At 38.9% G+C, this 25,515-nt stretch overlaps 1 protein-coding gene across 2 annotated transcripts in view; it reads left to right on the top strand.

Annotated features, from left to right (window-relative positions):
- The window catches only part of DMRT1 (doublesex and mab-3 related transcription factor 1), a 134,262-nt gene that overhangs the window by 26,862 nt on the left and 81,885 nt on the right, over positions 1-25,515 (top strand). For both annotated transcript variants that reach the window (XM_044657357.1, XM_044657356.1), the window contains one exon: positions 23,552-23,835. In XM_044657357.1, coding sequence (XP_044513292.1) covers positions 23,552-23,835 — 284 coding nt within the window. The remainder of the gene's footprint in view (positions 1-23,551; positions 23,836-25,515) is intronic.

The following is a 25,515-nucleotide window of genomic DNA, read 5'->3' as shown; positions in this document are numbered from 1 at the left end:
TCTCTCTCTCCCCCTCCCTTCCTCCCTCCCTCCCTTCCTTCCTTCTCTCCCTTTCTCTGTCTGTCTCTCATATATCCTAGCGGTTTAAGCTTATCACTTGGTTAAGCCTGTAGACTTTGATGTTCTTTCTCCTCTATCTTGGATGAGTCATCTTCCCCCAAATCAGAGTAGATAATTAGACTTCTTAAGGTTTCCTCCAATCCTAAAAATCTATAGCTTTATGAATATTAGATATAATAGCAACAATAATAAGAATTCAGATGTTCAAGAGGCAGTATAGTGTAGTGGTTAGAGAGCCTCTTTAAATGGAGAAAGACCTAGATTAGATTCAAGTTCCACTCCAGCACATACTGACTTTGTGATCAAGTTATTTAATTTGTCAGCTATGGGCAGCTAAGTATAGTGAATAGAGTGTTGGGCCTAGAGACCGAAGAAGACTCATCTTCCTGAGTTCAAATCTGGCCTCAGACACTTAACAGCTATTTGACTCTGGGCAAATCACATAACTATTTGCTTCAGTTTCCTCATCTGTAAAATGAGCTGGAGAAGGAAATGGCAAACCACTTCAGTATCTTTACCAAGAAACTCCAAAGAGGCTCACAAAGAGAAAGACATGACTAAAAAATGACTCAACAACAATTTTTAAAATGGCCCATTGCTTTGTAAGTTTTTGATAGAGAGTGCTCCCATACCATTTGAAATCCTATCACCTTATATTTATATTAGCTACCCAAATAGTTTGAGACATTCTTAATATTGAATTTAGAGTTTTTCTGTTTGGGGGGGTATATTCTAGACTATAAAATGTAATGTAAAAAAGAAATTTGACATCCACCACATCTTGAGGAATTGAATTTCCAAGTTCCTATTTATTCTGTATTTTATAATATTGTTTTCATAGCCCATTTGGTAGTTTAAAAACTCAAATCTCTAAACTTACAACTCATATCTTAGTAGGAGTGTACTTATGTTTCTGAACTCAGATAATAATTCTCTCTTCCTTGTGTTTTTCCTCCTTTTTTTTTCTTGATATTCAAATCAGTATTGTTTTTGCAACAGGATAAGCCTTGAGAAATTGGTGAAGTTGGCGTTTGACGTATTTATGGATCATGCCAGCTACTGCCCACAAACTTGGCAAACTTTCCCCAAAAGATAGGTTTCTTTTAGACTTACATCTATGGAATTTTTTATAGAATTAACATATCACTCACCTCTGTGTAAATTACAAGGTGTCCTAGACTAGCAGATTTTTCTAAGGTTCTAGAAGGATCCGTTTTGAGGAGCACTGACCTGAGATTGATATTCGCATTTACTTTCTAGTGGAGATAAAATATAAGAGAACATTGTTAATTTTCAAGAGACTTGGTTCTCCTGTGGCTCAGTAAAGCAAATTGTTAGATGAAAATAAAGCTAGTTGTAATTGGTTCCCTGGCTATAGTTACCTTTATGTTTTATTCTTGTCTTTCAAAAATGGTAGTTAACAGTGTATATGCTGGGTCCCAAAGTAATAATTATCTGTGTCATGGTCTGTATCAGGTTCTCAGATGAGCACTAAAGGTCTCTGGACTTTGATTTATTAACAAAATTTATTTTTTGGATAGATTTAGATAGAAGTGAGGTCTCATAGAATTAAAGAATGAACTTGAGACTTGAAAAAAGACTTCCAGTGACCATCTAGTTCAACCCATAAACAAAAGGATTCTGTATAAAAAAGGAATAACAGCTGTCAGGGGGTCATTCAGCCTCCAAGAAGAGGACAATCTACTTCCTCTAGAGGCAGCCCATGCCATATGAGAACAACTCTGTTAGAATTTTTTTTTAAAATATCAAGTCTAAATTTTCAACTGTTGCAAATTCCAGACTATTGATTTTGGTTCCATTCTCTGGGGCCTAAACAATCAAACCAATCCCTTTTCTACATTATAGGCCTTGAAATAATTGAAAACATTTATCATATCCACTTTTCTCTAGCCTTTTCTTCTTTGGAGTGACCACATCTATTTCCTTTGACCAGTCTTCATGTAATATTGACTTAAGGCCTTCTGTCATCCTGATTGTCCTCCTCTGGAAACCCTCTGACTTACCAATGTCCTACTATTTAAATTATTTCAGTCAGAACTGAACGTGATACTCAAAATAAGGTCTGATGAGGGCAGAGTCCAGAGGGATGGTCACCTCCCTATTCCTGAGATCTGTGCCTCTCAATACAGCCTTTTAAATTAGCTTTTTTGGGGCAGCTACATCTTACTTGTGAATAATTGAATCTGTAGTCCTCTAAAACCCTCAGATATTTTTTAAAAACAACTGCTTCCACAGGGGCCTGCTAGGCAGCTCAGTGAATTGAGAGGTAGGTCTAGAGTTAGGGAGACTCTGGGTTCAAATATATATTCAGACACTTCCAACTGCGTGATCCTGGGTAAGTCACTTAACCTCTGTTGCCAAACCCTTACAGTTCTTCTGCCTTGGAACCAATATACAAGATTGATTCTAATAGGAAAGATAAGGGTTTAAAAATAACAATAACAACCACTCCCTAACCAGGCCTCTCCCATCTTGTTCTTGTGAAGTTGGTTTTTTTTAAATCAAGTGTAAGACTTTACTTTTTTCCCATTGGAATTCATCTCATTAGATTCAGCTGAATGCTTTAACTTCTCAGGATGCTTGTAGATCCTGCTCTGTCATCTCTTGTGCTAGTCTTCCATCCCTCCCCAGTCTTCCATGACTTTCAGATGAGATACTTGATTCAAATAATGTGCTACTGTTTTTCATTATCAAGTAATCAATAGTTGTTTTTTTTTAAATAATCCATACCTTAGAATCAATACTGTGAATTGGTTTCATAGCAGAAGAGCAGTAAGAATTAAGCTAAGTGATGTGCCCAGGGTCATACAGCTAGGCAGCTTCTGAGACTAAATTTGAATCCAGGACCTCCTAACTCCAGGTCTGGTTCTCAATCTACTGAGCCACTCAGCTGCCCCTTAATAGACTAAAAGTAGTCTATGATTACAAGCATTAAAAAAATACTGTTTTTAATAAGGCAATTAAAATTTTTAAGGCATTAAGAGTACCAAGGCAAAAATGAATCAATCTCTTCTCCAAGGATCTTAAATCACCACATTATATCTTGTATTAGGGGAAACATGTACCAGTGTCAGCACCTGTTAAATAGATAAAATAAATATGAAGTCATTTTTGTTTGTTTATGTAGAGGGAGAGAACCAGCAGCTTGTAGGACCAGGAAGTCTTACACACAAGCAATGATGCTACTCAGTCAGGGGCACGTTTTTAGGTTTTCCCCTCCAGTCATGATGACACGTGGATGTGGTCTGAGTCATCTCTTCTTACATCATTGATTCCCTATTTACAGTCAGTGCTATGGGTTTGCAGGTTAGGTGACTATGGTTGGCGGTACCATCAGTCATGCTGGACCAGAGCAAAGCAAAGGCAAAGACCAGTGATAGTGAACCTATGGCACACATGCCAGAGATGGTACTCAGGGGCTCTCTGTGGGCATGCTTCCCCCCAGTTAATTACTAGAAAGGCAGGGGGACTTGGGCAGAGCTGCTCCTCTTTACTGCACCTGATGATATTTTTTCACATCCACTCCCCTCTCTAGAAGCCAATGGGAGCATAAGGGGGGGGGAAGGTGGGTGGCTCATTGGCAGCAGAGCTGGAGGGGAGCAGAGGGCTTGGGCTATTCCCCTCCCCCTCTCTACAGTGGCTGAGGACATTCCTCACTTCACCTGCCCCTCTGGCCAGCAGCCCAATGGGAGTGCTTTTTCCCTCCCTATGTGGGGGTAAGGGGGGGCAGGGCATGTCTAGCACTCAGTGGGGGGAGGGGCACAGCACTCAGTTGGGGGTGGGGTGGGGTGGTAGGATGGGGGCAGGGCTCAACACTCTGTCTCTAGAAAGTTTGCCATCACTGGTATAGCCGGTATATCCTTGATCTCATCATTGAGTATTTTATCCAGCCTTGGGCAAGAGTTTCTGCTGCACCTAATCCATCTTTAGGCAAGAGTTATTCCAGGGTCTTAGGTGCTTCTTGGTTGTGTGACCCTGGGCAAGTCACTTCATCACCATTGCCCAGCCCTTACCATTCTGCTTTGGAACCAGTATAGTTTTGATTCTAAAATGGAAAGTAAGGTGTTTTTTTTTAAATAGTTATTACAGGACTGCATAGTATTAGAACTTAACATTTTTTTAAAGCGGCATTCTGTTTAGTAATAATTTAGTATTACTATTTGGAACTTAGCAGCCATCATAAAACTTCTAGACATGAAACTTTGTTTAAAAAAACACTTTGGGTATTATCTGTGCCTGGATTAAATGTTGTTAGTAGTGAAGAGGAGAAGGGTAAGGCTAGATAAAATTGGCACTTGTGTAACTGATAGCTCTGAATAGACCATGACGGTTGCTTTTTCATTTTACATGGGAAGTGAGAAGGAGGGGAGATGCGGCCTTGGGCTAAAACTCTGTCACCAGGGTGGCTCAGGTTTACTGTCCCTTGTGCCATTTTCAGGAAATAAGAGAGAAGCTACTTGGTTGCTAGTGTGGGTCCAAGGAAGAGAGGAGTGTGGTGGAGAGAGGGACCTCTAGTGTGTCTCGGTTAGGTTCTTGAAGCCTCGCTGGAAGACCCAGAATTTGAGATCATGGGCAAATGGACTCCAAAGCACACCATTCAATTTACTGCAGTCAGTGATTGCTTACCCAGAGACAGTATTGGAAGTTCGATGCTGTCTTCGTGTAGGAAGCACAGGCTGTGATTCCAGAAAAGCTCTCTGCATCGATGTCGCTGCACCTTGTCCTCCATCTTGTGCCCCTTCATCAAGTCCTCCTCGGCTGAAATAGAATGGACAAAGTTGAGCCAAATGTCCATGCCCCCATTGACCCCTAAAAGGCCTGGCTTAACAGCTCTGACCAACGCTTCTGGAAGGGGATGGCAGATGGGAAAGAATTGCTTCAGGTGTCCATCTCCCAGCCCCATTGGCCACGGGCAGGAGAAAGCAGTCACACTGAGGCAACCGCTGGAGCAAGAAGCCTCTTCTAGGAGTCTAAGAACTGGTTGGGTTCTAGAGAGGACTGACCGGAGCCATTGGGAGTGGAGCCACAGCTAAGCATCCCCCCTTCCCTCGGTGCCCCCCATAGAGACATCTATCATACTCAGGGGAAATGGTGTAAGAACTCCATGAGGAGAGAGAGGCCTCAAATGTGCCTGAGGAGCCCTGGCCATGTGGGAGCCCAGTGTGCCTCACTACAAGATAACTCCTTCCCTGGACCTACAGGTATATGAGAGGAGGGGTGCTCCTCTTGTGCAGTTTCAGTAAGAGCATTTGTTTGAGGCTAAACCTAAGTGTTGGCTATCTGTTTATGGAAAACACCCTGCTTGGGGGCTCATTAACCAGAGGTTTAGGAGGGCAGATCCATAGGGTACCTTGGAATTGGTGAGAAGTGTCCCCCATCTCTTAATTTGGAATACAGGAATATAAGAACATAACAGGAAGGAGTGCTACAAGTGAAATATTTCCTGTGGAAAAATTAGGCCACTCTGAAATTAATATAGAAAGGAACCAAATACTTTTAAATATAAATCAGAAAAATAGTCCCATATATTTGGAAAATTCTTATGCTTAGTGTTTCTAAGAAGATCTTTTGGGAAATAAAGTCTCAAATACTAACAAAATATGTCATTCCTAACATCTTTTTTTTATTTAGCATTTTTACTTTTTTAAAAATATTTTTTCCAGGTTTACATGATTCATTTTCTTTTCCTCCTCTCTTCCCTACCCCCTCCCAGAGCCAACAAGCAATTCCACTGGGTTGTACAGATATTAGCATTTGATACCTATTTCTAGATTACTCATTTTTGCTATAGAACCATCTTTTAAAGCCAAAACCTCAAATCATATACCCATATAAACAAGTAATAAATAAGTCCTATGTTTTTCTTTTGCATTTCTATTCCCACAGTTCTTTCTCTCAATGTAGATAGCATCCTTTCTCATAAGTCCCTCAGGAATGTCCTGGATTATTACATTACTACTAGTAGTAAAGTCCATTACATTGGATCATTCCACAGTATTTCAGTTACTGTGTATAATGTTGTTCTGGTTCTGCTCACTTCATTCTGTATCAGTTCCTAGAGGTTCTTCCAGTTCATACAGAATTCCTCCAGATCATCATTCCTTACAGCACAATAGTATTCCATTACCACCAGATACTACAATTTGTCCAGCCATTCCCCAATTCCCCCTATTTTCCATTTTTTTTTGCCACCATAAAGAGTGTGGCTATAAATATTTTTGTACAAAGCTTTTTCATTATTATCTCTTTGGGATACAAACCCAGCAGTGGCATGACTGGGTCAAAGGGCAGGCATTCTTTTAAAGCCCTTTGGGCATAGTTCCAAATTGCCTTCCAGAATGGTTACATTTCACAACTCTACCAGCAATGAATGCATTAGTGTCCCAATTTTGCCACCTCTCCAACATTTATTATTTTCCTTTATTGTCATGTTGGCCAATCTGCTACATATGAGGTGGTACCTTAGAGTTGTTTTGATTTGCATTTCTCTAATTAGGAGGGATTTAGAACACTTTTTCATGTGATTATTGATAGTTTGATTTCTTCATCTGAAAACTGCCTATTCATGTCCCTTGACTATTTGTCGATTGGGGAATGGCTTGATTTCTTTTACAATTGACTTAGTCCCTCATAAATTTGAGAAATTAGACCTTTGTCAGAGGTTTTTGTTATAAAATTTCCCTCCAGTTGCTTTCCTTCTAATTTTGGTTGCATTGATTTTGTTTGTACAAACCCTTTTTAATTTAATATAATAAAAATTATTCATTTTACATTTTGTAATATTCTTTATCTTGCTTGGTCTTAAAATCTTTCCTTTCCCATAGACCTGAGAGATAAACTATTCTATGTTCACCTAATTTACTTATGATTTCCTTCTTTATATTTAAGTCACCCATTTTGAATTTATCTTGGTATATAGGGTTATCATCCTTTTTAATCTGCCATTCTTTTATTACTGCTTTTCATCTCCATATGAACCACCACCAGAGAACTTCCTAGCTCTTGATTTTCCTTCTTATTAGAAGTGGTATCTACTAATGCTACCAACATTTCTCTTTATCTCATCTAGACTCATACTTTGCTTTTGAGCCCTGGTTGACTAGTTTCTGTTTCTTGACCAGTCCATGAAAAAAATCACAGAGCATTCAGTGCTAGAGACTTTAAAAAATGTTGTAAAACCCAAGGTTTAAAGGTTCCAATTATAAATTGTTATAATACGATTATTGGAATATTTAGTCTGGTTCACTCTCCTGTCACTCCTTTTGTTCTCTATTTTTATGTCTTTTGTCTTCATTTGATTGGATTGAAGATCTTCTTAATGTGAACACTTCTTCCAGGGATGCAGATTCAGCCCATCTATTCCCACTGTTACTCTCTTGTGTATTCTCTCCCTGATTTACTTTTTTTATCTTTAAGAATTTGCTGGAAAGTTTCAAGGGGAAGGTTTAATAGCTATTACATTATTTTGATTTAGCCTCACCCTAACAACACAAGTTATTCCGATGCATTTGTCTCCTTTTCTTTACTCCTGTTGCTGTACTCCTGAGGATTTCACTGTAATATTTGCTATCTCATTATAGTGGGACTATATAGAAATGAATTGATTGCCAATAAATACCACTTTTGCAGTCTTTGGCTATTAAGAATATTTAAGTTGTATTTCAGTGATTTTGGTGCCTTGTTTTCACTGCCTTCTATTTGGGTGGGGAGAGCTAATTTTAACCATTTGTGCAATGGGCATATGGCTCTTCTGGTCCAGCTTAGCTAGAAATCCTAAGGAGACTAGGGAGTCTTCGGCTAGGAAAAGGGTATAATGATGCACATCCCTTTCTTGCAATTATTGGGCTCTGCTTCTGGTCTCACACACCTGTTTTCATCTCTAAAAGATGTTTTACCAGCATCAGTTTGCTTTATCCTGGGACTTTTTCCTTCTCATTTAGCTGTGATAATACTTTCTTGCTGTGATCCTTAGTAACTTCTCTGCTGGGTCCTTCTCTCCTTATCTGGTACTCCCCTAAAGGGTACACCCTTTTAGGAAGACTTCCCAATCAAGTATATCCTTCCTTTCCTGCCACCCATTCATGCCTCCCTTTCCTGATGATCAGCTTTATTAAAATGTCAGTTACTTGAAGATAGGAACTGCCTCGCTTGTATTTACATTCCTGGGACTTAGTCCAGTGTCAGGAACATTGTAAGCCCTTACAATTTTTATCTAGCCCAGAGCCTTTTCTAATGGATATGTTGACCACTCTTGACTTGCTCCTTGTGCCTTCTCTTGCTTTCCTTCAGAGACAAAAGGCCACTGTCAATTCAGTGTTTGATTTATACCTTTGTCTTTTTCTTCCCCTTAGAATCTGAGTAAATGATGGCTGACAGGAAAACTAGGAGTCCAAGGAAGTTTTTTTGGAAAGACCGATCTAGCAGGATGTCCAGTAGTCAAAGGGAGTCTCTTGGGGAGGATAAGAAGGTCTGCATAGATTTTGATCTGGAAGGGGACTTAGAGGTCAAGTTCTCATTTTCCATGTAACGAAACAGAGTTTCCCAGAGATTAAGTGATTTGTCCAAGGTCATCTGTAAAATGAGAGATTAGATTCAAAGGGCTCCAAATTCCCTTCTAAAATCCAAGATTTTCAGTATTTATTCTTGATGTAAAGCAGAAGCAAAAATAAACCAAATTCAGTTTTCCCACTCTTCTTAATCCTGGGCATACAGAGAAGAAGCTAAGGGGTATAGTGGATTGAGCATAATACCTGCAGACAGAGTTAAGTTTCAAATCCAACCCTTGGCCTTAGACACTTATCAGTTTTGTGGCTCTGTTTGCTATAGTTTCCTTATTCACAAAATGTGATAATTGTAAAGTTTGAGCATGTGTGTACATGTGCACACACATAACTCGTAAATATATGTATATATAATTTACATAAATATATAAATTCCATATAAATATATTTACATGAGTGCTTTGTGTCTTTATATAAACGCTAGCTATTATATAAGATTTAAGTCCATGGATAATAAAGGTAAATACATTTTAACCTTTAATTGCAAACTTTCTTATCCTCCAAAGGTTTCTTTTAACAAAAATCTACTTAACACATTCGCTTTATGATTAGAATTTAGCTTCTTAATAACACTCCTTTCTTCTTTTTGGTAGAAGTGCTGTTAGGTAGGATATAACTAAGAGACAAAAGAAAGAGATATAGATAATTGATAGAGTCTCTGAATAATCGAAGACTAATTGTGCTTTATTTTCCTTTTATCTTAAGGTTGGCCCCAACAGGTGGAGTAGATGAATCTGGAAGTGGAATGGAAATGAATTTCTTAATTAGGTGTTTATTATGGTTCAAAAACTGTGCTAAACGCTGGGGATATTAGTAGAAAAATTAAGAGCATTTCTCAATCTTAAATCATTCTCCTTCTTCATGACAGATAGAAAGGTCAGATAGTACTTGAGTTTTGACATGGACAGTCACTGGGAGGGCATTGCAGTTCCCCAATAAATGGGACAGGCCAGATGGATGGTCTGCTACCCAGAAGATAACGGGTTCAAGGATCAGAGAGGCTTTGGGATACCTCCAATAGAAGTTGACATAGGCATCAATTGATGTCGGACATCTTATATCTTGTAGGAGCTGGGCAGTGGGCAGTGAGGGTTAGTTTGGGGATGGGAATGGTCTGTGACTCTCTCAATGGTAGAAGGTGATATTGGTCTGTCTTGTTGGTTACTGTGATACTGGCTACTTGTTGGTTAAATAGGACAGGGGAGAAAGTCTCTGCCTCCTTGAGGTGCTTGCTGCTGCTGGTGGTGGCAGTGGCCTGAAGGCTGGCCTTCCAGTGGTAGTCAGGGACCAGGGAAGGGGTAGGTGATTTGGAATCCTCCTGACTAAATTATGTATCATATGCTTCCCTAGTGGACCTATAATAAATCATGCTTTACCTGTTAGGCAATTTACTGGCAGCTTTTGTCCATGCATTGAAAAGCACTAAAGGTCAAAAAAGCTTCCTTCACAAATTTGATAAGATGGTGTAGTGAGCTGTAACGGCATAAAGTCCTAGAGGTCATGGACCAGGCTAGGAGAAATAATTATGCATGGTAATGGGTAATTACAGATAATGGCCTTTTGAGGGGTGGCAGAAAATACACAGCCCCACAGTCTTACCTAGAATGAACATTGAATAGCACATTAACTTTATGACAAGCTAAAAGTTCAGTGCTGGAACTGCAGCAGCCAAAAAATAAAATTCCTTTCTTGCTTAAGGGGAAATACTATAGAGCTCTGTTTCTCAGAGGCATGATTGGGTGATAGGAAGAAGCAGTAAGGAGAGGGGAAAAATTATGAGAGAGAGGGAGAGAGAGAGAGAGAGAGAGAGAGAGAGAGAGAGAGAGAGAGAGAGAGAGAGAGAGAGAGAGAGAGAGAGATCAGCATTACTCCCTACTCCATGCTTGAATGTTCATAAAAAAAGAAAAGGCGGGGTATTGAGGCTGTATTTGTGTTTGACATTTTACAGTGGCTGTGCCATGATTGTTTGGTGAGAGAAACATATTGTTCCTACATTTTCTGATTATGACTTTAGGGAGTGATATCACACCAGCTTCCTTCAAGGCTGCTGCCTGACCTCCCAGAAGGTCAGGAGTTGAATCAACATACTTTAGCAGTAAAACACAAAGGACTCGGCCCATTTCTGTGATCACCTGAGTTGGGGAAGACTATGAGGTCCAAGTCTGAACTTTTGCAGTACCCCAAAGATATAAATTTGAGTTGGGATTTATTATTTTTTGCTGAGTGGTAGATTTTTTTTTCTGAGACAGGTTACTTCTGCTTTAATAATATTGATTATTTGACAGAAAATACTCAGGATTAAGGATAAGGACAACTTGTATAGTGCTGACTACTTAAATGCTCCCTGTGGAGCAGGGGTCAGCAATGTATGGCTCTCTAGCCATATCTGGCTCCACCTCCCGACCTGCCAGTTCGGGCAGAGCCCCAGGATGTGCCCCAGGGGGCCCTTCAGCCCCTACCCCATATTCCAGTGCCTTCCGCCTCCATCTTCCTCCTTCCACAGGCATTTATGGCTCTCATGGCCAAAATGGTTACCGACCCATTGCTCTGGAGGGTGTTTCATCCCCTGGGAGTTCCTTCTCCCAGAGAAGCAACAGATCTAGTCCCTATCCCTTCCTAAATATTACTCTGATATTTAGTTTAGATGGTTATCATTTACTGTTACTTTTATTTTTCAGAGAGAAATAAGCACCAAGAAATTATATGGTTTACCTAACATGATAGTCAGTCAAGCATGTGTGTGTGCTACACATAGTGCTTAGCACTGATTGACTACAAAGAAAGACAGAAACATACTACCTGTCCTCAAGGAGCTTACATTCTAATGAGGGAGATAATATGTAAAAAATATTCAATATGTACATGCATATGTATGCATATAGTGTAATATAACAACATGATATAGAACAGTTATAAAGATGGAATATAAAGAATATAATATATTAAAGAACATAACATTATATATTGTAATAGCTATTTAATATGCATGATATATATTAAATGGAAAGTAATCTCCCTACAGAAGGTGAGATTTGAGTTGATTCTTGAAGGAAGCCAGGGATGGCCAGAAGCTGGAGTTGAGTAGGGGAGAGCATTGGAGGCATCCAAACTGGCTCGCTCTCTCCTTCCTTCCTTCCTTCCTTCCTTCCTTCCTTCCTTCCTTCCTTCCTTCCTTCCTTCCTTCCTTCTTCCCTCCCTTCCTCCCCTCTGTCTCTGTCTCTCTCTTCTCCACCCCCTCCCTCTCAAACATTTTTCAAATGGTAGTTCCAAGAATTCTTTCCTTTTCTGAGTCCTGGACACACAGAACCTGCATTTTCTTTTGTTATCTTATTTGCCTTTTAAAATTATTCATTAGTGTTTTTGAATGATTATCACTATTCTTTTCAAAACCCACTATTCAATAAGAAACTAATAAACTTAAAATTTTCACTCCCAATACTCCCTCCTCCCCAAGAAGGTAGGCAATGTGATATAGGTTGTATATATATGTTATATAATACATATTTCCCTGTTCATCGTGTTATTAAACAAGAAACATATTGCTTACACTAAAGAAAAATTCATGGAGGAATTAAAGTGAAGAATGGTATGTTTCAATCTGCATTTTGTCTATTCCTTCTATGGCAGTGGATATCCTTTTTTGTCATGAGTCCCTTGGACTTGTCCTGGATCTTTGCCTTGTTGATAAAAGTTATCACACATCGTTTTTGTTACTGTGCACAGTAATAATGTAGATAGTATAGTATCTTTTTAGAAAATAAGGATAATGATTGTCCCAAATGTCTTAGTACAGTGTTAAACTTTTATATAGAGATATATAAAGACGCCACAAATGTATACAGTATTTATATGTACTAATGGATAAATTATATATTTTGTGGAGATGAGAGAAGTATATGAGTTTAGAGTCATTAACTGACTAATTTTGGAGGAGGGTTGCAGATATTATGACTGTCTGTGATGTTTATCTCTTCAGTTATTTTTGATGCATGAGAAAAGGAGGAGGAATCTGTATATTCCTTTTCCCCATTGCCATTTCTTGAGTACTAGCTTGATATGTTCTTTGTGATTTAGAGTCATCTTCTCATTGGAAAGGAGGAGAAGAAAATACCAAGAGATCTTATCCTGTTGCCATTGCTTTCCTCTGGGTCTAGCTTCCTTTTATTCTTATTTCTCCAGTTTTTCTCAGTTATTAGCCTCACCATATTAATGCATACCTTGGGACCAATGAACTTTATTTTCTTCTGTTACTCAAACAGCAGAAGGAAGGAGGAGGAGAAGAAAATATTCTGGCACTCCCTACGCATAATTTTCTTGGTTAGGTATAAGAGTTGCATGGGGGGAAAGTTGGGGGAGGAGTTTTATGGAAACTTGAATGTTATAGGAAATGTTCTTTTACAGAGATGAAATCTGCACATTGTATTTTTAAATTTAAAATTTTTAAAGCAACTAATGAATTTTTCCCCTCTATTTCTTTTTACATTCCTCTCTATGCTATGCATTCATTTTCTCTTTGTCTCTGTTTCTCACTTATTTCTGTTTCTATCTCTCTCCCCTTTCTCTCCCTCTCTCTCTCTCTCTCTGTCTCAGTCTATTTGTCTCTGTATCCCTCTTTCCCCTTCTCCTATGTTTCTCTGTCTGTCTCTCTCACAGCTCAAATATTAACTACTCTTTCCATGAAGCAGCCTTTCTTGACCTTCCCAACTGATACTCCTCTTCCTCCCATCTTCCTTAATTACCTCGTATCTTTTTCTGTGTTATTCTCTTTATATGTATTTTGCACATATGAAAATGTACTTGTCTCTACTGTTAGAATGTCAACTTCTTGATAGCAAGTATTGTTTTATTCTTTGTATTTGTATTCTCTGTGCTTAGCACAGTGCCTGGTACTTAATTGGATGCTTTTAATAAATGCTTTTTGATTGATGGATTGACCTGTCAGAGCTTGAGCTCTTATGACATGGCCTTCAAGAACTTATGGCCACATGATGAGGCACTGGAGTAAGAATTTATTGTAGAAATTACTATGGTTCAAAAATCCCTCTTGTTAGGTCCTTCTTGAGAGAAAATTGAGCTAGGGAGAGAAAACATTGGCCTAGTCATAAATATAATCTAGAATAGGAGTCAGTAGTCACTGGGCTTAAATGTTACCAGTAGGATTCAATAATGATAGAACAGAGAACTCACAAGTCCAAAACCTAGGTGAATGAGGCAAGAGGGGACAGAATAAGAAAACACTTTAAGAAGTTCAGCATTTGGAAAACTTGGGTTCAAATCTTGCTTCTTATAATTACTACCTTAGTGACCTTTATTATTTTGCTGAACTACTTTTGAGACTCCGTTTCTTCATCTATAAAATGAGGAGGTTGGATTTAGATGGAGGACCCAATGTATGGCCTAGTGTCTGGTTCAAAATAGGTACTTAACAAAGACTTGTAGTAATAGACTAATTGACCAAGAGAGCACAGGAAATAAGAATAACAGGTAATATATTTAGGTAGCACTTACTGTTTTGTTTGATCTTCACAGTAGCCCTCGTAGGTGGTTGTTGTTTGGCCTTCATTTTTATAGAGGGTGACATCTTGACTTGCTCATGAATTGGATTTAACAACCTCACTCCCTCTTCCAGAGTCATACAAGTCCAGTAGCAAGACAAAATTCAGGATGAGTGGTGATGACCAGGGATGTGGTGGAGGACTTGGCATCTCTGATGTTCGTGTCCCACAACACCTGCCTTAGCCATCTTCATGGTCTTCGGAACAAATTGTTCTAGTGCACCCATTCATTTGGGGGAAGTCTTCACATGTTTGGTGAAGACACCTCCCTAACTCACTGAAGAGTTAGTTTGTGGTCCACTGATTATACTTGGCCTGATTTAGGCCATCTACTGAGATGGTTTACTGGGCTGGGCCGCTGTGCATACTCAGCTTCTTGGGTCCACAGATGAGAGCGGGGTGCTAGGGCATGAACAAGCCCTCACACCAGGGTGCTAGTCCTCCATGAACACCCATACACTCCACCCTGAGCTGGGTAGGTAGGTGCCATTAAATGAGGAATAATAGTAGCCAGCATTTATATGATATTTTAAACTTTGCAAATCACTTTATGTTCTCTTACTTAACCCTTGCAGTAACCCTCTGAATTAGGTGTTATTATTATCTTCATTTGAAGATGAGGAAACAGATTGAAGAGTTAAATGATTGCCCAGGATCAAATAGCTAGTAAGTGATGGAATTAAGATTTGATTTCAAGTCTTCTAGATTCCAAGTTAAATCTTTACTGCATCACTTGGCTGTCCAAGGAGAAGGAAATAAAAGAAAAGAAATAGTATCCATGTTATTAGAAGGAATAGCAACAATTTCTTTGGGTGCTACTTTTTATTATTCAGTTCAGAAATAGCCTCTCTTTTTAGAGTTTTCTTCCTGAATCCATGTGTACATATCTAGTTAGCTATGTTCTCTCAAAGAGGGTAAATTGAGCAATTCTCTAAGAGAACAATGATGGGCATAGATGTGAGGAGATAATATAATGTACCCTTGTACCCAGTAGAGAGGAGAAAAGGTACTTATTTGATTTCAGGCAACTTGAGGTGCTGGGAGTGTCACATCTCTTTTATTTTTATTATCATGCAAAAACACACTTCCATATTGGTTATTGTTGTAAGAGCACACTCATACAAAACCAAAATTCTAAAATAAAACCATAAACACACTGATGTGAAAGATAGAATGCTTTGATCTGTATCCTTCTGACTCCAACAGTTCTTTCTCTGGAGGTGGCTAGCATTCCCCATCATAAGTCACAAGTCTTTCAGAATGTCCCAGTTTGTTGCTTTGCTGAGAACAGCCAAGTCTTCACAGATAATCATCATACATTATTGCTGTTACTGTATACGATGCTCTCCCAGTTCTGCTTATTTCACTCTGCATCATTTCATGCCAATTTTTCCAGCTTTTTCTAAAATTATCTTGCTTGTCATTTCTTATAGCACAATAGTATTCCAATACCAAAATGTATCATAGTTGGTTCAGCCATTCCCCAATTGACAGACATCCCCATAATTTCTAATTCTTTGCCACTACAGAAAGACCTGCTATAAATATTACTGTACAAGTAGGTTCTTTCCCCTCTGAATGTCACATCTCTTAAACTTTTCAGTCTCTGTGTAAAATATAGATATTTTCCATCTCCAAGGGAAGAATTCCTCTCTTCTACCACATCTGAATATTTTGTCAGTGATGAGGAAGTATCGAAAGCAGGGGTTTTTAGCTACTTGTCAGAAATTTTTAATAAATTGTCACTGTGTTTCACTATAATTTGGTTCCTTTGTAATCCTAAATATTTTATTTTATGTATTCAAAAACATTATTCTGAAAAGGTAGTCCATTGACTTCACTAGACTATCCAGTGGGGAGGGATTTAAGAATCCTTGGTATAGGGTCAGCTAGATAGCTCAGTGGATTGAAAGCCAAGCCTGGAGATGGGTGGTCCTGGGTTCAAATGTGACTTCAGATACTCCTTGCTGTGTAACCCTGGGTAAGCCACATAACCCCTATTGCCTAGTCCTTATCACTCTTTTACCTTGGAATGAATACATGGTATTGATTCTAAGATGGAAAGTAGGAAAGGATTAAAAAAAATCCCTGGTGCATTGATGCATTGAGTAGATGGGGGAAAAAACTTAAAAATCCCATGCCTTTGTCTTGCATAGGACATTATTTATTAGCTACTACTCAGTCTTTATTTCTTCCTCAGTGACAATTCTCAGTTTTACAGATATCTATGTGGACTAATGTGAACTCTGGTCATAGTCTTTCTTGCCTCTACCCTCTTCTTTTTAGTGTACAGTGTTTTAAATGTTTCTTTACTACTTTTGTCTTCCCAGAGTGTCTTTTTTGCTACCCTGCCAATGCTGTGTCCCCCCCCCCTCCAAATCAATATACCTTCTTTTGAAGACTTTTCATTTTGTTCCTACCACTATCTTGTCCTTCATGTGCCCTCCACACTTCCCAGTTTGGCTTACTGTGTTCCAGTATACCCAATGGCCCTTTCTTGGCACCAGAAACTTCTCTAAAATATTCTTCTGTGCCTTCCTTTGAGCCCTGGACCAAGCTTTAACGTTTCAGTCTAAGCCCAAGTTCCTTCTCTCTTTCAGGACCCTCTTTGGTTATAACCTCTGCAAATCACCTTGACCTAAACATTTCAGAAAGAAAAGGGAATAGCAGAAAGGAGCATGGATAAACTAATTGATAGTACCTCCAAAAGAAATGAGAGTAATTCTACCTCTAGGGAAGGTAAAAAACAAGCTAGCAAATAGTGTGACTTCATTAGAACATAAAAATGGCACAACTTGACCTACTGTGGTTTGAATTCTTTTTCTAATAGTGATGATGGATTGCGATGAGTCTTCTGCTCTTTATTATCCAGTATCCCTTGTAGAAAATTACAGTTATCAGTTAATGGTGTAGAACAGTAGGTAAAGTGCAAACTCATTCATCAGGCTCCTGTCTACCTCCATCTCTAGTTTCTATAAAGAGACCAACCAACTTCTGCCATCTAGGATTTCCCCAATATCTGGGAATTGAAAATACGTTGGAGAGATTCTAGGGTTTCAGCTCATACAACAGGGATTTCCTTCCTATTTTATTTATTAGAATAAGACCTCTCTAGAAGTTCTGCTCTGATGCCTCATTATGACTTGGACCAGGGAATGCTGGGCTCTCTTAGATGACCTAGCAACCTGAGTCATTTTCAAGAACCTACTAGCAATGAATTATAGATTCAGAGGAGGAATACATTTTCAAGATGGAAGCAATGTGGAAGAGTAAGTGACAAAATTGAGAGTCAAAGAGCCTTATGGTCAAACACCACCTTTGATACTCCATACCTGTGTGATGGGGAACCATCACTTATCTCTTTCTACATCTGCAAAATGAGAGGTTGGACTAATTGACTTCTGAAGTTCTGTCCAGTTCTAAGTCTATGCTTCTATGGATTAGATGGCCTACAGAATTCCTTCTAGCTTTAAAGCTTAAAGCCTTCTAGTTTTATGACCTCATTTTACAAATGAAGAAAGTCTGTATGTCTTGCACCTGAGAAATAATCCAGCTAAATAGTCTAGCCTCATCACAAAGCTGATCTCTAGCTAATGAACTTTTTGGCCACAACTACTCTCAGATGCCATCTACCAAGTTGTACAGGGCTTCCAGTCTGCATTAGGGGAGAGAATCCCCACAACGATGAAATCACAAATCTTAAAATATGTTCCATCTAACCTTTCTTCCAGACAGTGGAGGGATCCTGAAAATATACTCTGGAATTATCTGGATTTTAATGTATCTCTTTAGTATTGCCTCCCGCCCCCCCCCAACCAAGGGACAACAGTATTATACCTAGATAAAAGTAGGCAGAACCAGAAACCCATTTAGTCACCAGACAAAGGTATGAAGGCAAAGCCTTTTCATTGTAGTGAAACTCCTTTGTGTCATTCAGTTATCACCTCCAGGCTCAAATACAAACCTTCTTCCATTTCTCCTCTGCCTTCTCTTCCTCCTCTCACATCCAGAGACACTCTGTCTCATGGCTTCAAACATTTTTTCAGACCTGCAGTGCTCCCCCTTTTCATCTCTGCCTCCTGACTTCCTTCATGTTCAAAAAGCCTTTACCAGCCTTCCCAAGTTCTAGTGCCTTCCCTCTCTTGGTTATCTCCCATTTATTCTGTATTTTACTTGATTGTATGCATGAATCTCCCCCTTAAGATTGTGAACTTCTTTAGATAAGGTACTGTCTTTTTCCATTCTTTGTATCTGGAGAGTTTAGCACACCTTGTAGTCACTTAATAAATGTTTATTGACACTCTCCCAAATCATTGGGATTTTTATTTGAAATGAACAAAAACTAGGAAGAAGTGCTAATAAGAGAAATTCTATTGAAAATGAAAATGCATAAAATATCTAGAGGTTAATCTACTGATATGCATGTAATATTTATTATAAATATAACTACTAAATATTCTTTATAGTAATAGAAGTAGACAATAAAAAATACTGAATAGGGGTGGACAGATGGCTCAATGGATTGAGAGTCAAGCCTAGAAATGGGAGTTCGTGAACTCAAATGTAGCCTCAGAAACTTCCTAGCTGTATGATCCCAGGCAAGTCACTTCACTCCCATGACCTAGTCCTGACCACTCTTCTGTCTTGGCACAGGTACACAGTATTGATAAGATGAAAGGTAAGGGTTAAAAAAATACTTATTGATTGGCTGATAGAAAGAGTAAGATCAACTTCTACCCTGGATTCCACCTAACACCACCACATCATTGACAACATAGTATGTGCTTAATAAATTAACATTAATTGGTGACAGAGACTTGGAGATCTAAGAGTTGTTGCTTAGCTGTTACTTTTCTTGGTTTTATTGAGAGAAGGGAAGGGTTTAAACCCCTATCTTCTGTCTTAGAATCAATATCATATATCAGTTCTAAGGCAAAAGAACAAGTAAGGGCTTGGGCCATTGGGGTTAAGTGACTTGTCCAGGGTCACCCAGCCAGGAAGAGTCTGGGCCAGATCTAAACTCAAGAACTCAACTGCAGGCCTGGCTCTATGAGCCACCTAGCTTCCAGAATAGCTGTTTCATATATAGATATAACTTTCTTTTCTAAACGTATATTTTTCCTCTTTCCTAACTTGTGAACCATTCTTTCTAACAAAGAGTTTAACATAAAAGGGTTTTGGGGGGAAAAGTTCAGCAAACCCAGTTAACACGACATCCATATTTGAGAGTATGTGCCATATTCCACACCCATAGTGCCCAACCTCTGCCAAAAAGGGGATACAGGTACATTTTGTCAACATCTCGGGGGTCAGCCTTGGTCATTGTAAGTATATAGCATTTCAGGAATTCTCTTTTTGCTTACATTGTTGTCATTGTGAATATTACTTTTTAAGTTCTTGCTTTAGTCTGTATATACATCCACAGAAATCTTCCTGTGCTTCTCTAAGTTCCCCATGTTCATTATTCTCAATGGAACAGGATAATTGCATTATGTTGCTGTACCACAGGGATTTTAAAAGCCACTCTTTCCCAGGAGTCAGCAGCCACCTCTCTTGTGGCCACTTCTTTACTGTGCTGGAAGTTCCCCTGTTGGTTTGCAGGACTTCCCTTTGGGTAGCTGAGGAGAGGCTGGAGGATGCGTGACAGACCAATGCTGGCTGTTCCTCTTGTAAGGTCACCTTATTTTTAGGGACATCTTTTAGGAGATTGTCGGTTTGAACTGAAGGAATTCAGCAGGCAAATTTGACAGATCTTCTGAGGCGTGGCTACTTCTAGGATCTTTTGTGTAGGGAGGGAACCCGCCCGCCCTTCTCCCCTTTCCCCCTTAGAATGAATTACTGGTTAACTGCGATTAATATGCCATAGACCTGAAGACCGGGGCACAACACTGAAAATCAATGATGATATTTCTCATGGGTGGATATTGATCTTTTCATGAGTGAGTGAATCATATTTCACCTTGTATATATCAGTGCAAAAAAAAAAAAAAGTAACAGGTACTGAGATCTCTATGAAAAACCGGGAAAGTATCTTAGCAAATTTGTGAGAACTAGTTTTAGGTTATTCAGTTTTAAAGTCCATAATTGCTCCTACCTCGCACATAGTCCTGAAGAAGGATAAGCAAGGATTATTTTACTTTCTGAGTTCAGTGGCCTATAGAACAAAAGGATTTCTAGAATACTCTGCCCTCTGCTTCATACTTTTCAAGTTTTGGTTTACTGTTGTCTCAGTCATTTTTTTCTATACAAATTGTCAGTAAACAAGAATATTTAACCTATTTAGCTTAACTTCTTCGAATGCAAGACCTAAAATATCTATTGAATAACAACTCCAAAAACGATGATTAATCTAAGAAAGCTGGCATATTTTCTAAGAACCAAGATAGGTACGCTTGACTTTTTTTTTTTAAATGTGGCATTATGTTGCTAACTTGGATACTAGAACATCATGAAATAGAATCCATCCTAAAAGTTTTCTACAAAGTAGTTAAGACAGTTGCTCATCTGTCCTCCATTCACCCCTCCTTTCCTCCCTCCCTTCCATCTTAGAAGCAATACTGTACATTAGTTCTGAGGCAGAGGGAGTGGTAAGGGCTAGGCAGTGGGGGGTTAGGTGACTTGCCTGGGTCACACAGCTAGGAGAAATCTGAGGTCAGATTTGAACCCAAGACCACCTCATCTCTAGGCCAGGCTTTCAATCCATCAAGTCACCTAGCTTTCCCCTATACTTCATTTTCATTAAGGTTTTTGTAGAATGCATTTATCTTCCATGGACTGCTAAATTTATTTCTAAGCTGAGATATGAATAAACCTTCCCCCCCCTGCTTTAAATGTCTTTACCTCCTTTTGTCTACTAAAGTCCTATCCGTATGTGATGCCACTTGAATAAAATCTGTATTATTTCTTCTGTGAAATTTTTCACAGTCATCATAGTCCAGTGGGAGACTGACTTCTTCTGCCTGATCTTCCATGATGCCCATGAACTTCCCTCTCTGTCACTTTCTGTATACACGTCTCATATCCCACAACTAGGTTATAAAATCCTTAGACAGGAAGTGTACTGTATATCCTCCTCCATAGCACTTGGCAGAACCTAGACTACCTAGCAGGCTTTCCCAGGGAATAAATAAAGGAAATCTAGATATAATAAATATTTTAAGATAAAAATGTACACATGTATATTGTATGTGCATATTTGTGTATGTATACACAAACACAACTCATTTTTTTAGATGGTTCATAGCTGGCCTTTCCTTCCATTTGTGTATATCATTAAGATGTGACTCTCCATTACATTTGGAGGTTCTGGAAGGCAAGAGAAGGTGACGAGAGATTGAAATTGGGCTGTGTGGGTATGAAAAAGGCACTATTAACCTGTGTATGCTGTCCATGAATAAGACAGTGGAGTAGTTTAGATACCAAAGTAACTAGTTATTTACATAGTAGGACTCATTTGGTTGATACTATTTGATAATGTAAGTAGAGTTAAGTGGGAAAATGTCAAGCATAACCTTGGTAACATTAGAATTGCTGGTGTAGGATGGTTTCAGGAGTACCTTGTTATTTTTACTTCATAGCCACAGTATGTATATATCAGGTTTCCATGGATATTTGAATTGTACATGATTAGGATGATAGGAACCAGCCAGCTTTAAATAAATGCTAGGAATTATAGTTATAACTTTTTGAATTTTTGAAGTATCATACTTAACACATAAGGTGGTAAGGGTTTAAAAAATAATATATGAAGCGATCTTTTGGGGTGGGGGAAATGGGAAATGTAGAAGATAGATAATTGAAAAGTAATGGTTGTGTTCCTTCAGATGTTTCCCAACAAAAAATTCCATACATAATCTTTATATAATCTTACATAGTCTTTAGTTTATTGCTTCCTGAGAAATTTGGGGATGTTTTCTTTGTCTTTATTTACTTTGAGTTATTTCTCTTATTTTTATTTTTATTCCTTTGTAAATTGAGTCAGAGCCAAAGCTAGCATGACTAGAAGCATCCATTGGGTAATGAAAGAGTAAGGAGATTTAGAGTCCGAGAGTAAGGAAGGTTCTTGGCCTCTCACATTCTAATGCTATTTTTTTTTGTCTGGTACTGGGTTAGTGTTTACACGGATGATTACAGCTCTTAAAGGGCAATGAAGTTTCAGTCTAATGTATTCCCTATAATTATGAAAGAGAACAAGCAATTGAAGGAAGTATGCCTGTAGTTGGTTGTCAGAAGAGAAAGAAATCCATTGGGGGACTCCAGGAAAAAAAAAAGATTTTTCCTAGACTCCTGGTGTTCACCCAAGAGGAATAAACAGAATATATAGCTTTAACACGCTGTGGGGGAGCAGCGGGGCAGGAGAATGCAAATAGAGAAATTGTTGTTTCTTGCCTCATTACCTGGAGAAAGGAAAAAAGTAAAGAAAAATAAAATTTACAAGAAGTTTGTAACGTGTTAGCAGGGACATTATGTGGGGTTGGTGAATCCAAATTCAGAAAGGACATAAAAGAGCCAACTGGATGGCCATACATGCCCTCCAAAGTATAAAATTGAGAAAATGGACAGGTTGGCCAAGTTGTGGTCTTACTAGTTTGTTCAGTGGATGCCCTGCTTTTGTAGAATTTTAGGCTGATGTCCAGGTGTATGAAGGATACAGTATCAGCTGTGACAGGAAGTTAAGTACACAATGTTGACTTTAAATATTTATCTTAATTTTAAAGGTTTGACACACTGATTTGCAATCATTTTAGAGTTGTATCTCCTTGCTCTTGATTGCTTAATAATGACAACAAAGAAAAAACACTTTGAGGGTAGATAGGTGGCTCAGTGGATTGAGAGCCAGGCCCAGATATGGGATGTTCTGGGTTTAAATGTGGCCCCAGATATATCTGAGCAACGTGACCCCGGGCAAATCACTTAACCCCCATTGCCTAGCCCTTACCACTCTTCTGCCTTGGAACCAATACACAGTATTGATTCTGAGATGGATGATAAGAGTTTAAAAAACAAACTCAATTTTATACTACAAGTACTGCACATAATAATTATGCTTTCATTAAAATTAATTATGTCTTAAATTCATCCCAGGTTAACTGTATTTCTCCTTGGGTCTCCTAAAACCAAGCTGAGAATTGGTCTATGAAGCCAAACCTGTCAGGCTGTGTCAAATTGAGAATGCTTTTGATTATTTTTTTATATTATCAATTAAAGTAATCATACTTAATTTCTATATGTTTTTCAGCGGAGCAGAACTAAAGGGTGAAAAAATGAGGAAATTTCATACTGAGAGTTTAGAGGGAACATTTTTGATCTGCCATCTTAAAAACGAATGTTTTTTTTCCTCTCTCTCTCCTGTAGAGGGTCGTATGGTCATTCAAGACATCCCTTCGGTCACCAGCAGAGGGCACCTGGAGAACACATCTGACCTGGTCTCCGATTCCACCTATTATGGCAGTTTTTACCAGCCCTCTCTCTTTCCGTACTACAACAATCTGTACAACTACCCCCAGTATTCGATGGCCTTGGCCGCTGATTCCTCTTCTGGGGAAATGGGGAGTACACTTGGGGGATCCCCAGTGAAAAACAGCCTTCGGAGCCTACCAGCGACTTATGTGTCTGGCCAGTCAGGAAACCAGTGGCAGGTACGGTGTCACGGAGTCTGTTGTACACTCCCCCTTTCTCCTCTTTTCCTACATAGACACAGAGGGGCTAATGTGTGCCCCTATGTGTGCACACACAAATCCCCCTCCTCTTCCCCCTCTTCTCTCTCTGTCTCTTTCTCCCCTTTTCCTCTCTTCTATCTTTCTCTCCCCTGTGAGTCTATCTCTATAGTCCCTCTCTGTCTCTCTCCCTCCTCTATCAGTCTCTATCTCTCTCCTCCCTCTCTGTCTCTGTCTTTCTGTCTCCCCCTTTCTATCTCTCTCTCTCTTCCCTCCCTCCCTCAATTGTCTCTGTCTCTCTCCTTCTCTCTTCTCAACCTATATAAACACAGAAACTAATTACACAGCAAATATACAAGATTTCCTATTTCTTCAGTTTTGCAATTTGATTCCATAGGCTAAGATAATAAGAAAAAATTAGGGAAAGGTGGAGTGGTAGTGATACCTACAGAGTATTTTATTATTATTATTTTTATTATTTTTTAAGTCTACAAATGAAGCAGTTTACTTAAAGCAAGAATTCTTATTTTGGGTCTGTAACTTAAATTTTTTTATAATTTTATTTTAGGATAAATGATTTCCTTTGTAATCCCATATGAATTTTTATTTTATGCATTTAAAGATGTATCTGGGGAAGAGTTCCATGGGCTTCTCTAGACTGCCGAAGGAGGGTAGATGATGACAGAAAGTTTAAAAATTCTACCTGCCTTAATGCCTTGATTTCTTAATTTTCATTTTAAATGTCTACTTTCCTCATTTTCTAAAAGTTGTTTTGCCTAACTAATTGGCAAGATCTCTCAAGAAAGAATTTACTAGTAGATCATCTTCATGTATGTTTGCTCAGGGGACTTAAATTAGACATATTCAAAAATATTGACTTCCATCTTCTGAAAAGGCAGTGATGGCAGAGTATAATGAGTAAAGAGAATATTGAACTTTTTACCTGAGTTCCAGACTGAGCTTTTGTCATTTGTTAATTATCACTTTATACCTCTGACTTTTTTTATTTGTAAAATGAAGAGACTGGACTAGGTTAAGGGTTCATAACATGGAATCTGTGAAGAGATTTCAGAGTACCTGTGAAATTGTGTGGAAAACCAAATAGCTCTTTATTTTCACTAACCTCTAAAATTTACCTTTTACCTCCCATTTTATAGTGTAGGTAACAAACGGTATTCTGAGAAGGGGTCCATATGCTTTAGCAGATTGCCAAGTGTCTGTAGCAACCTGAACCCCTGACTTTGATAGATGAACTCTTAGGCTCCCCCCCCCCCCCAGAATTGCATATAAATTCTATGAGTTTTCTTTTTGGGGAAGATAAGCATAGGAAATGTAGGTCTGCATGGGGAGTCACGGATTGATAGAACTAAGGCAAGATCACTGTGCCTCCCCCCCCCCCCCAAACCCTTACCTTCTTTGTTAGTATCATGTCTAAGACAGAAGAGCACTAAAGGCTAGGCAATCAGGATTAAGTGACTTGCCCACACAGCTTGAAAGTGTCTGAGCCCAGGTCGGCTTGAGTCCAGGCCCAGTGCTCTGTCCACTGCACTATCTTGGCTGCCCCCTCCTATCTACCATTTTTGCCTCTCTCTCTCTCTCTCTCTCTCTCTCTCTCTCTCTCTCTCTCTCTCTCTCTCTCTCTTTCTTTCTTTTTCTTCCTTC

The sequence above is a fragment of the Gracilinanus agilis genome, chromosome 1 (genome assembly GCF_016433145.1).
Source record: "Gracilinanus agilis isolate LMUSP501 chromosome 1, AgileGrace, whole genome shotgun sequence".
Taxonomy (NCBI): Eukaryota; Metazoa; Chordata; class Mammalia; order Didelphimorphia; family Didelphidae; genus Gracilinanus; species Gracilinanus agilis.
This window is presented reverse-complemented; position numbering and strand designations above follow the sequence as displayed.